Source organism: Calypte anna, chromosome 14 (genome assembly GCF_003957555.1).
Source record: "Calypte anna isolate BGI_N300 chromosome 14, bCalAnn1_v1.p, whole genome shotgun sequence".
NCBI classification, from domain to species: domain Eukaryota; kingdom Metazoa; phylum Chordata; class Aves; order Apodiformes; family Trochilidae; genus Calypte; species Calypte anna.
In genome coordinates this window covers 4,836,688-4,849,265 of record NC_044260.1, presented here as the reverse complement: position 1 = coordinate 4,849,265, position 12,578 = coordinate 4,836,688, and the positions used below count along the sequence as shown (strand labels likewise).

The following is a 12,578-nucleotide window of genomic DNA, read 5'->3' as shown; positions in this document are numbered from 1 at the left end:
CAGTTTAAGACAAGTAGGGTGTTAACGGAGTCCAAGAGGAGAGGAAAACCTCATTTTCTTGGCGGTGTTTGCCTCCCAGAAGATGTCAGCATGGAATCCAAGCGGACTTTTTTCTCGAGGCAAAAGTGTGGATGCCACCCATGCATCCAAAAGGCTCTCTGACTATTAAAACCAAATGTAAATGCCTGAGAAATAGTTTTCCTGTTCTTCCCTGCTGTCACTGTGCATTGCTGTGAAGCTGGGAGGTGTAACATGTGCCTGGAATGCTGTTTGGGTGAGCAGATGTTTGGCTGGAAGAGAAGGCAGAGATTGCTCCAAGCTCTTTTCCATCTACAGAGCATTTCAGATCTGACAGCAGCTGGGAGAAGCAGCACTGTGATAGGTGAAGACCCTGAAAAGAGCTAGACTGGAGGTAAACTGGGGAATGTGTTCTTTTTGGAACAAATGTCTCCAGCCAGGAGCCCTCTCCATAAGGGGCTTCATTAAGTATTTTCTCCACTTTTTAAATATGCTGCAGATAAAGTGGTTCTAGTCATTGCATAGTGACTCTGTTCCCCAAAGAGGAATGGCTTCCCTTCTAGGTTTGCCAGAGAATCTAAGATAACAAGCTCAGTTAAGCTTGTGCATTTTTTTAAATGGATGAAAAAAAATCCATTTTTTTTACAGCTGCAGCATTTGCAAAGAATTCTCCTACGTGCTCTTTCTGACTTGCTGCGTGATGCTGTGCTCCCTGTTCCTCTATGCCTCTTCCTTTGCTACGTGTTGGGAAGATGAGAGATAGTTTACTTCAGGGGTGAGGATGCTAAGATTACTTATATTTGTAAAATGCCTTAAACCCCTGAGGCGAGGCAGCAATGCAAGCCTGGTAGCTGGTACAGCAAGCAGCCAATTTTCCTAATTCAACTGGAAGGAGCAGGAAGAGGTGTGATGGTGAAGTAGGGGGTCAGGAACACTTGTCCCTGGGGGCTGACATTTTCAGATAAACAAAGATATAAAAAAGGACACAGAGATAAAATAAGCACAGGCTGTGTGTAAAACAAACCTGTGCCAGCAGGTCTTGAGCCAAGCCTGTATTTACAAGACCTCACGTGACCTGCAAACACTGAAGGGCCAAAAGTGAGGGAAAATGGGAGTTTTCCAAGCATATACATTTCCACCAAATACCTTTGAGCTGAATCACCATGAAAAGTTGCAGTGTTTGGAGCTATTTCATACAGAGTGGGACAGTTGAGCAAAACGCCTCAGTTTGAAGCTGGATTTCTGGAAGGGATGTTGTGTAATAAAGAGTTTGATAATTTGCCATGAGTGTTGTGAAAAGTACAGAGCCACATGATGTGCTAACGTCCTTGTTTGTAAACCACACATTTTAAGTCTGTTAATAAATGTAAAAATTGGGAATAGGTATCTCAGAAGTGGAATCAGTGAGTTATCATTTGTAGCTTCAATAATTGCTGGAGATGAGGCTGAAGCCACCAGCACAAAGTGGGACCATGCTAATGGCTTGATTTGATTGTTCTAGGTCACAGTAAGAGTAGCAAAGGGAGCTTGAAGTGTTCTGAGCTTTTCAAGCAGCATTTTCTAGCTGCTTGCTGTATCCCGTTATCTCTACTTTGCTCCTCAGACTGCTGGGCTAGAACCCAAAAGGCTGTGTTCGTTTTTTTGTTTTTTTTTTCTTTTTTCCTACAAAGCATCTGTGAGCTGCCTATATTTAAGTGGGAGCTCCACAGCTAATAGTGATAGTTGGTGTTGGGATGCTGCATGCATCTTGGGACAAGGACTACTGCCACCGCATCCATTGCTCACTCTTATTCTTTGTCCTGTCCTTGGGGCAGGGCAGGTGCTGGAGGGGGGTTTCTGATCTCTGCAGGCCAATTAAATACCCATGCAGGCTACAGGCAACCTGTAATGACCTGAGATGAGCAATGGAATGAGTCCCAGGTTAAACTTTCTTCCCACGATTGCTTGAAGGGCGGAGGGTTGGCAATGCAGCCCCGTTCAGAGGGAGTCCTCTCTGCATCGTTTGTCACCCCCGTTTTTACAGGGGTCTCCGTTTCGCTTCGGCGTGTGGGAAGGAGCCGGGGCTGCTGTCCCCAGGTGCCAGGAAGCCCCTCGGCTCCTGGGCATCCCGCTCTGCTCCCGGGAAGCTCCTCTGCTCCCGGCACCGGCTTTGCAGGCTGGGCTCCGGTTGTCTTCAGGGCCCAGAGCCCCACCGGCAGCCCGGGGCGGGGAACGGATGCCAGGCCGTTGGAGAGAAGCGGCGGGAGCGGAGCGGGGCCGGGCGGAGCGGGATCGGGATCGGGCGGAGCGGCGCCTGCGCCACGGCCCCTCGGGGACCCCCGTGCCCGGCGTCTCGCGAGAGGCGGCGGCTCCCGGGTAGCGGCGGGACGGAGATCGGCAACGAGAGAAGGAGAGGAAGGAGAAGAGGGAGAAGAGGAAAGCTCCGCTGCCCTGGCAAGAGGTGAGCACGGAGCCGCCCATGGCGGGGTGGAGCCGGTCCGTGGCTGCGGACAGGGCGGGGACCACCGGGGGTCGGTGCCCGAGGGGTCGGGCTGGGCGGAGGCGCTGCCCGGGGCGAGGGTGAGGCTGTCCCGGCGGGGGGTTCCGCCCCGCCGCGGCTCCGGGACCGGGCCAGCTCCGGTTTCGAGTTGCGGTCGGGGCACGGCGGCCTCTCCGCGTTTCCCTCTGCATTCCCCGGCGGGTTCAGCGTGCCAGGTAGGGCGCAGCGCCGGGCGGTTCGGCGGGACCCGGCTCTGGGCGGGCAGCCTGGCCCATCGCGCCTCGGCGGTGCTGGGGTTGAGTCCGTGGGCGCTTAGAAGTGGCGGGCGGTTCTGCGAGGTTGTTCCTCTTCTCCAAATCGTGAAACGTTGGCTTTTCCACCCTCCTCTTGGTTGCCGGTGCAGGGCCTGGGGGTTGCTGCCTGTGCCGGGGGGTTCCGCAGTCTGCATTGCTCCGGGTTCGGGAGCGGCTACGAAAGCAAAGCTGGGAAACAGCCCCCTCGGGACACTGGTTCTGAGGACGTTTGTAACGCTGCTTCAGAGAGACGGACGGCAGCGGAATTACCCCGCTTCAACTTCATGCGCTAAACTTCAGTGCAGAGCTGAACTTAGGTCCAGTAGAAAACTTAAATCGAGGTGTTTGGGTTTGTTTTTTTTTTAAGCAAACGCTGGTGGTGCGAGTGGCAGGTGATTTCTTGCCTCTGCGTTGACATAGAAGAAATGTGCTGAGGGTTTCTGACCCCGACAGTGGGTGTGCAGATGTATAGACACAGGTATATCTATTGCTGAGACTCCCCCTGTGTTTGTAAGGCTGTGCTTGAAGTTGGTGACAGAGATAATGAGCTAACAGGACTTGGTGTGTTTTGGGATTTTCCTCCTGGAAATCTTAGAAATAGAGTTATTGAGTCAACTTCCAAGTATGGACATTAAAAAAGAGGTGACCAGTGCTGCCAAGCCTGTACAAACCAGGCTTTGTGGCAGTGCTGGGAGGGAAGGTACTGGGTTAGCTTTGTAGATTAGAATGTTCTTTTGCTGGTCTCTAGCATGTGTGTGCTAAGTTGGGGTAAAACATGCAATGCAAGCCCTCTTTTTTGCTTACACTGAGCACTTATACTCCTATGATTGCTGATGTCATTACAAGGGTTAAAACTTCCCTAGTCTGCAAAGGGTGCTAGCTTTTGGGAAAGCTGGGGAGAAGCAATTTATTGGGTGGTTGCCAAGTGCATGAAATTAGTTTCTGATTATTGATACAGCATCAATTTGCTATGGGTGATGGAGCTTGTTTTCCTGCAACTGCAGAAGTTCCACTTTTCTAGGACCTGCTTATTCCTTAAGCAGAACTGGTAGCAGGTGTGTACCTTGGTAAAGAAAGCTGCACGGGTAGAGATTGCTGGTGTGAATACAGGTGCCCTGAGGAAAAGTAACCATTTTAATTTGGGGTTTTTTTGGATTTTTTTAAAAGTTCTCATGTCATCTCTTTCTATCTTCAGAAGCAGGCAGAGCCAAGGTACCAGAAAACCCTTATCTTTCTGTGTTAAAACAAGTGGCTGCTGGAAGAGGTGAGCTGGGAGCTGGTGCCTAGTGCCTGATGTGTTCCTTGTGTGTGTCCTCAGGGAGTTAGGTGAGGGATAAGCCTGGGGAATACAAAGCAAGAAGGGATGGAATCTGCACCCAAGCCTTTGGAGGCACAGACCCTTCGAAACCATCACTGTCCACAGAAAGAGCTTATTGTTCCCTGTCTCTGGTACATACCTGTATGCAAGATCCTGTAGGCCTTACTCCTCCTGTAAGCAGGCCGGAGTTACTTTCTTCTGCAAAGAGAGGATGTGAGAGAACGTAGTTTTTGCATGAAGCTGACCAAAGAGGAAGAAGGAAACAAGAATTAGTGTAGCTGCTGTTTGCTGTGAGAATGAACAGTTACTATTGGGCTGCGAAGTGCAAATAAGGTTTCCAAGTCCCTGAGAAGCTGCATCTTAGCTTTTCTGCTAAGAGTGCTGTGGACACATCCCCCTTTTCTGGTTTTAAGTGAGAGCTTGAGATGTGATTATTTGCCATGGGGCTTGTAGTAGGAGAGGGTGGGACCAGTGACCTCAGCATCTTTCTTAAACCTGGGATGGGGAGAAGAATCCTTGGTTCACACCCAGGCCAGCTTCAAGGTTGGAGATGATCATGGGGTGGCTGCTGAGGGCACTCTGCAGGATGATTTTAGCACTTGGTCAGTTTCCCGGTTTGCTGGCGTCGTGTCACAGAAGCAGCTTTGTGTGGATCCTGGTGCTCGTTCATGTTGGCTGGTGACTTTGGGTTAAACTTGAATGTGAATTCTTGGCTCCTCCTGGAGGCTTTTCCTTTTGATTCTGGCAAGGGGAGGATGGAAGCATGTTCCCTCTGATGTGCACAGAGACTTCTGATTTGTGCTTTCAGTCTGGTGTCTTTTCTGAAGTGTTCAGGAAGAGGATGTATCGTGGTCAACAGAGCAGTTCTGTTTTCTGTAGCATTTTTCTTATGAGGGAGAATTAAGCTGTGTTATTGCTCTTTTTTCAGGGTTCCTCTCTGGCACTGGTAGAGTTAATAGAAGTGGAATCATTTTGATTCTGTGCTGCTTACTGCTGTGTGTCTTGGAGAAGCCAAAAGCTTGGGCAGGCCTGCATGCTGTGTCCTGGAAAGCAGTCTGGAGTCCTTGGGGTGCTCTCGGTAGAGCTACATTATGGTGGTGGCTTTGACAAAGAGCTCTCCTCCTGTTTGCCCCAGGAATGCATGTGCCACACACAGCGTCTCATTTGCTTGTGTTGCTGCTGCTGAGAGGTCGAGCTGTCTGTATTGGGGTGGGATGACTTTGCAGAAATGCGAGGAGGCTGCTGCACTGCCCGAAGCTGTGGAAGCTGCTGGGTATGGGGATGGCAGAAAGACAGGCTCTGTGCAGCTTTCTGGGCTTGCTGCATTCCAGCCGGCCTGAAAGTCTTGAGCACCATTGGAAACCCAGCGTGCTAGGAATGATGTGCACAGTGGGCACCCTATTCATCCAGAATAGAAAGCAGTCCCTGTCCTGAACAGCAAACCAGCTTGAAAGCAAGAACAGATTCAGGCAAAATGCAAACCCAGAGATGTGCCAAGCAGTAGGCTTGGCAGCATCACTCCATTATCTTCTGCTGTTGGACCAAGATGCTTGGCCTGAAGTGCTGACGCACAAACGTAATTTGCCCTCTCTTTAACTCCATGCTCATCGCTCTGGGTGTTTCTTCTTAGATCTGCTCCATCCTCAATCATGACTTGCTGAATATAGAGAGTTGCTGCTGAGTAATACCTGCTTCTTGCTCCACTGAGTGCAGAGGGTTATGTCTGCATTTCTTCTGTCTCCTCTTCATGTGCCTGGCTCCAGGTAACACAGTTTGGTATTGCAGACCAAAGCCATGTGTTAAGCTACAGCTTCACTGAATTCCTCCCTCTCTCTCTGGCAGAGTGGGGAGACAAATCTCCCCTGAAGAGCTTGCTGGTGGAAGGAGGCTGGGAGTCAGCAGGGAAGCAGATAGCAGTGAAAAGATGTGACTGCCTGGCTGCAAAAAGCAAAACAAAAAAACCCATATCAAACCTGCTTCACCCTTCAGAAAAGATCTCTGTGTTATCCTATTAACAGTTCTTGCCTCTTGTTGGTGATCAAGAGTAGTTAGAGATGAGTGTGAGAGAAATAAAAATGATGTTAAACCAGGAAAATATGTCCTATGAACACAGATTTACCAGGGCATCCTTAATCTCAGAAATCATTCAGTTAAAAGTAATAATTCCTTTAGATTTTTACTGATGTGTGGCTTTTATTGTGGTCATGTCCCTTTGGGGGGTTTTGTAGGAAAACTGTAATCTCTGTTCTTGACAGAATGAATTAGCTACTAAGAAAAGTCATGGAGGTGACATCTGCTGGGGGCATTCACACTGATTAGATGAGGTGGTGCATTCAGGTCAGTGATATTCTCTCAACAGGGCCTTGCTGTAGCCACTGGGGCAGTGGCATCATCAGTTATGTCTTCATAACTCCAATAAGGTCTTTGTTTTCAGCTCAGAGCATCTTCATGGGGAGATGAGACCACAGTGTGATAGCACAAACTAAAGCTGTGGTTTGAGCCCTGCTTCTTGTTTTGTGTTAGACATGTTTAAAAATCAAAGAAGTGTGGAAGGTAGTTGGCTCTGCATACTTTCTGTATGAAGTTGCATTTTTTAATACTTTCAAACTTCCCTCTCTAAACTCTATGCCTGAGATCTTTATATTTTATTTCTTTTTTGAATGAAAACAGAGCCTTTCTTGAAATCACATGACTCCTGATGCTTGAGATTGACAAAACAACCATGACTGCTATGGAAACGGGTAAAATTGCAACACACTACGCCTTCTTTTGGCCAGTGAGCTCTTCTCCACGGGTTCTGTATGGGTTCTTCATGCTCACACAAATCTCCAGAAAAAGATGGGTCAGCCCCATGATGAGTCCTGAATTGTGCAAGGTCGTTCTCACCAAATCAGAGTGATTAAGGGTTCAACTAATTTTTTTTCTGGTACCTTCCTAGGCTTCTGGTCTGCAGCACCATGCTGGATCCCAAGCCTCACTCAGGAAGCCGGAGGTGAATCCAGGTGAAAGCCAGCAATCACAGAAGGTGTCAGGATGACCAAAGCACGGCTCCTCCGTCTCTCTGTGGTTCTGGTCTCCATCTTCATGATCCTCCTGATCATTGTGTACTGGGACAACGTGGGAACAGCTCACTTCTACCTGCATACGTCCTTCTCCAGGCCTCATTCACCAGGTATCACGGCAGGTGAGGACTGGGAAGCCTTGCCAGATGTGGATGAATTTTTGGCAAAGCTCCTCAGTTCGAGCCTGAAACAGAATAGCTCGATCCCCCGAAAACCAGAGCAGCTCCTCATCCAGGGCTCCTCCAAACCTGTGGTGAGCAATTTGGAGGAGAACGTGCGGGGCTACGACTGGTCTACTCACAATGACAGAAGCACCTTGGACCAAGAGAAACTGCAGAAAGAGAGGCAGAGGAGGCTGCGTGAGTTTTGTGCCAATTCCAGCTTCACCTTCTCCACCAAGGAGCGTTCCTTTGATGACATCCCAAACTATGAGCTCAACCACCTGATCGTGGATGACCGCCATGGCATCATCTACTGTTATGTCCCCAAGGTTGCCTGCACCAACTGGAAACGGGTGATGATCGTGCTTAGCGAGAGCCTGCTGGACCAGGGGGTCCCATACCGGAACCCTCTGGATATCCCCCGGGAACACGTCCACAACAGCAGCACCCACTTGACCTTCAACAAATTCTGGCGCCGTTATGGGAAGTTCTCCAGGCACCTCATGAAGATCAAGCTGAAGAAGTACACCAAGTTCCTTTTCGTACGGGACCCCTTCGTCCGCCTCATCTCCGCCTTCCGCAGCAAATTTGAGCTGGAGAACGAGGACTTCTACCAGCGCTTTGCTATCCCCATGCTAAAGCTCTATTCCAACCATACCAACCTTCCCAAATCCGTTCGAGAGGCCTTCAAGGCGGGCCTCAAAGTCTCCTTTTCTGACTTCATCCAGTACTTACTGGATCCTAGGACAGAGAAGATGGTTCCTTTCAATGAGCACTGGCGGCAGATTTACCGCCTGTGCCACCCGTGCCAGATAGACTACGATTTCATTGGGAAGCTGGAGACTCTGGATGAGGATGCTGCTTATCTCTTGCAGCTCCTCAAAGTGGACAGGCTGCTTCGCTTCCCCCCCAGCTACCGGAACAGGACTGCCAGCAGCTGGGAAGAGAACTGGTTTGCCAATATCCCCCTGGCTTGGAGGCAGCAGCTCTACAAGCTTTACGAAGCAGATTTTGTACTCTTTGGCTACCCCAAGCCAGAAAACTTGCTTAAAGACTAGAAATGACTGGGTGATGGGTGTGGGAGGGAACATCTGAAATACCAAAAATGTTTAAAGCCTCCTCCTTGTTCTTGCTCTTAACTCCCTTCCCCATACAGGTTGGTACAATGGAATATATTTTTTCTACTGCTTCCCCTTCCATTTTTGCAATAATGCCAGAGTCCAGGGTATTCCAGCCAGCTGTGCATATGCAAAAAATGCCAGTTTTATGGTTTGGGTTGGTTTTTTGTTGTTTTGTTTTTTTTTTAAATGTCCCCATGTTTTGTAATGGGTCGCTGCCCTTGGTCACTCTGCCAGCTGTGTCTTCAGTGGCTTTTTATTAATATTTTTTAAAATTAATATATTTAAAATATTTAATACAAAGCGTGTGTCATGGCAAAGGAAGGGAAGGAATAAAAAAAAAAGAAAAAAGAAAAGTAAAAGAAAAAAACCCAAGAAATCATCCACCTGCCTCTGTGTGTTGTCTCAGGGCTGCCATTTTGGAGGTTTGAGGTTGGCAGAGAACTCTCATCACTCTGGGAGCTGGGTTTGGTGGTGGTGCCTTCACCAGCTACATTTGGTGGTGCTGTCTCTGAGCTGGGTCAGTTCCTGACTCTGCCACACAGCCCTGGCAGGATACCAGCACTCTGGTGACACACATCACTCACGGCTGGTGAGGGTGGTGCCAGGATCACAGGAAGGAAATGGCAGTGGGGAGCAGTGACACGAGGCCCCGTGGGGTGTTTCAGGACATGCAGGTGGCCAATACAGAACTTCTGCACTGCTTCAGCTTTTGACAAAGTGGGGGTAGGACTCTGCTCTCCAAAAAGCTGAGGTTCCTCAGTCCCTGTATGTCTTGCTGGGGTGGAGCATCTTCCATGACATGGTGCCTGAAGTTCTTGGGGGTTGTGGCCAACCTGGATGGGCAGAGGATGCTTGTGGATGGATGTGGTGTCCAAGAATTGGCATCTGGGCTTCAGACTGCGGTAGCTTGGGCAGAAGCAGGGGTCACAAGATTGCAGCCACTTGCAGAAGGGGGAGGTGATGCATACAGCCCAGGTCCCTTGAGAACTGTGCTTTGTCCTTATTCCCGTGCACTCTCTCTAAGGGGAAGTGGCAGGGATGCAGATGCTTATCCCTGGAAGAAGATCTGAAAAGTTCCTTTAAATCAGCAGGCATCAAGGTGAACTCCAAGTTCATTTGTTTTCAGAGTGCCAGCTCCTGCTCGTGATGCCGCATCCTCATCCGCTGCCTTTCCGTTTATACCAAATGACTGATGCAGATTTAATCATCTGCCTTGCTGGGACCTGCTGCAGCAGTGATGGTTGCCCACTGTGCTAGGAGCATGTGGGCTGCTTCCCAAAGGAAATTAATGCTTTTAGAGAGACTTTTTGTGTCTCATCAGCTGAATCTGCTTTTCTTTTTTTCTCTCTGAATTGCTTGGCAAAAACTGTCTGCTTAGCAGATCAGGCAGGCAGCTCTGTTAGAACTGAAATGCTTAATTATTTCCCTAGGCTGTGGGTGGTATTGGAGATTAAGGTTCCAGGGTCAGGCCTTGGGAGACAACCTTGTGTTTTGGGCAGACTTTATAGTGGCCTTTTGCTCAGTTTCTCTCCAAGGCCATCAGCAGGCACTACTTTTCCCCTCTCTCTCCTTGCTTCCCCAATCTCTGTACATCTCTATCTTCTTGGCATTCCATGCTTTTCCTAGCAAGTACACAGTATCAAGCTTGTTAACCTATAAATGAAAAGCAATTGCTAGTAGTTACACTCAAAACAAAGCCTTTGCTTCTCATTGTGTTCACTCTGCTGTAATTTCTGCAGAGATATTTGCAGTTTAAATGTGCCTGAGGCCGTGATCAGGGTCTTGGTGCCTAGCTCTTCACAGCTTCTGGAAGAAGGAAGTGCCTGTTTGAGTCATTATTTGAAACTAATAATAGAAAAATGTTGCTCTATTAATTTTTTTTCCACTTGCCAGCTAATTGCTGCAAAACAGAAAGATGTCAAGATTTTTGTCTCCTGTAATGAGTAATCCCAGGAGTCTCTTGCTTCCTGCTACATTTACATTTCTTCAGGGTGGGTTCATCTCTCTCTTCAAAGATACAGCATGGTTGTTTTTCATCTCTTGTCTTTACAAAGTATTTTTTTTCTCTTTTAATTTAAATTTAATTGATGTTTAGTACGTGTACCTGTGGGACCGTAGTGCAGATGTCATGCAAACTTCCTTCCAGCTGCTTCCCCTGCACCACTTGATCTGGTCCTGTCTCTTCCTGCCTCTCTGACCAGTGCTTGGCCATGCTCCAACCAGTACCCCAGTGACACCAGTTCCCCCTTCAAACCAGCTGCTACCTCTCCAGCCACAGTTGTCCTGTGATTTGTGGCCATGGCTTGTCCCAGGTGAGAGCCCAGGAGCATCTTTTCAAGGTGCCTGTCACCCAGGGCAGAGGAGGAATGGGCTGTAGATTGTTACCATCCCTTTTGGTAGCAAGGTCCTGGTTGTGCAACTAGCAGAGAAGGTACAAAAATGGCTGCAAATCCTGCACAGCAACTGCTGTGTGTGATGTGAGAGTAGACTCTCACCTTATGTCTGCCTTGTAATTTAACAGCAATAGAACTGAAAGCCCTCCTTTCCCTGTAGGCATTGGCTAGAGAGGGGAGACTTTTAGTGAGCTGACTTCTCTATTTCCATCCTAGGCTGGAAAAAGGAGGTAAATTCCAGCATTATGTGCTAATACTGCCCTGCATCATGGTGAAACCCTTGCACACCCCACGTGGAAGGTTCAGCAGGCTGCCTGTGTCCCAGTGGCACCCAAGGAGCTGCAGGAAGCCCACCCTGGGCTCTGTCTTCTGTATTTTCCATCTTTCACCCTGTCAAGTCCAGTCTTCTCTGACATACAAGACATTTTAATATTTGTTGGTCCATACCCAACCAACACACTGTGTGCTGTTGGCTCTCTCCTCATTTCCCATTTCCATGCTTCAAAGTGCTTCCCAGGAAGAGCAGGAAAGCTGAGATGGAGAGGGCTCGTGTGGCAGTGAATGGCTTCTGGGTTCTAAATAGCTTGTTCCTTGCTGCTCTTTTCTTTTGAAGCTCTCCTTCCCTACCCTTCCACCACTGTGGATGTATTGTTTGGAAGTCAAAGGGGATCCAGGCTCCTCTGAGCTTTGTGGTAAGACTGCTGGGTTGCCAGAACTGGGATGTAGCCTCTGGCTTTGGGAATTTTTTGTGGGTTTCTTGCTCTGTCCTAATGATGTAAAAGTTGGTGTGTGGTGTGTGGTGTGTAGAGAAGGACAAAAAGTTCAACCAGCCATGCTTCCTTCCCCCCTGGATTTCTAAAGGAGCTGGAATTTGGTATTTGACAAATAATGACAAAATGATTGGAAAGGGCAGGCAGTATGCATCCGTGCTGGCCTGAAGTCAGAAGAGGGCTAAAAAAATCCTGGAGTGCAGATGATCATGATGCTAGCACTGATTTTATGAAGGGTGGAAAAACGCTTTGAAGCTGCCTATTTGTGTCTGAATAAGCCTGGCTTTGTCATTTCATGCTTAGCCTGCAAAGTTATGTCCTGTTCCCCTCCTGGCTTGCTTTTCCCTGGGGTTGGCCACTTGGCCAAAGTCAGCACGAAGTCTCTAACCAGGCAGAACTGATGAACGGATGCAAAAATAACCTGGGGTTTGTCTAAGATGTTTCCAGCTGGGTAGAACTGAGACCAGCTTTAGTGCTTGCTCAGTGTCAGAGCCAAAGTCTTTACACAACCAGTGAAGAGTTTTGGTCCCTTGCTGTTTGATGCTGGATTCACCTCCGCAGTGGGATGCGTGTGGCCTGGCCCTGTAGCCCCTGCAGCCTTCAGGCCTCAGAGCTCTTTGCTTTTGGAGCAGTGACATGGCTTTGCCAGGGTACAACATGTCCTTAACACGTGGTACCTTTGCATCTCCCTTCTTTCTGCCTTAACCCTTTAATTCACTTACAGTTTAGGGGGACAAAATCCTGAACCTGCTACCCACGGACAACCAAAGTTTGCCCCAGGATAATGCACGAGATAAAGCGTTTGGGCTGTTGGGTTTTGTATCCCTCAAGGTGGCACTGGGTGGATGGAGGGCAGGGGATGAATGGCAGCATTGAAAGGGTGGTGAAGAAAAGCTAGTTTGTTCCTCCTTATGTAAGCTGGACCTTCGTGGCAGCCTGCAGGGAAAGCCAGTGACTTGGCAG

General features: G+C 48.8%; 1 protein-coding gene across 3 annotated transcripts; it reads left to right on the top strand.

Moving 5' to 3' along the window:
* Positions 1-2,302: 2,302 nt before the first annotated feature.
* On the top strand, positions 2,303-8,829 carry CHST12 (carbohydrate sulfotransferase 12). 3 transcript variants are annotated; one of them, XM_030459762.1, is made up of 3 exons: positions 2,594-2,712; positions 6,364-6,445; positions 7,047-8,795. In XM_030459762.1, exon 3 carries the CDS (start codon positions 7,142-7,144, stop codon positions 8,387-8,389), a length of 1,248 nt encoding a protein of 415 aa, XP_030315622.1. In that variant the 5' UTR covers positions 2,594-2,712; positions 6,364-6,445; positions 7,047-7,141; the 3' UTR covers positions 8,390-8,795. The 3 variants fall into 3 exon arrangements, with proteins under 3 accessions (XP_030315620.1, XP_030315622.1, XP_030315621.1); XM_030459760.1 differs by lacking the exons at positions 2,594-2,712; positions 6,364-6,445 and adding an exon at positions 2,303-2,458 and having other exon boundaries at positions 7,047-8,829; XM_030459761.1 differs by lacking the exon at positions 6,364-6,445.
* Positions 8,830-12,578: the final 3,749 nt, after the last annotated feature.

What these genes read in the sequence shown, in the direction of transcription:
- CHST12 (XM_030459760.1), top strand. Translation starts at nt 7,142, where the DNA reads ATGACCAAAGCACGGCTCCTCCGTCTCTCTGTGGTTCTGGTCTCCATC.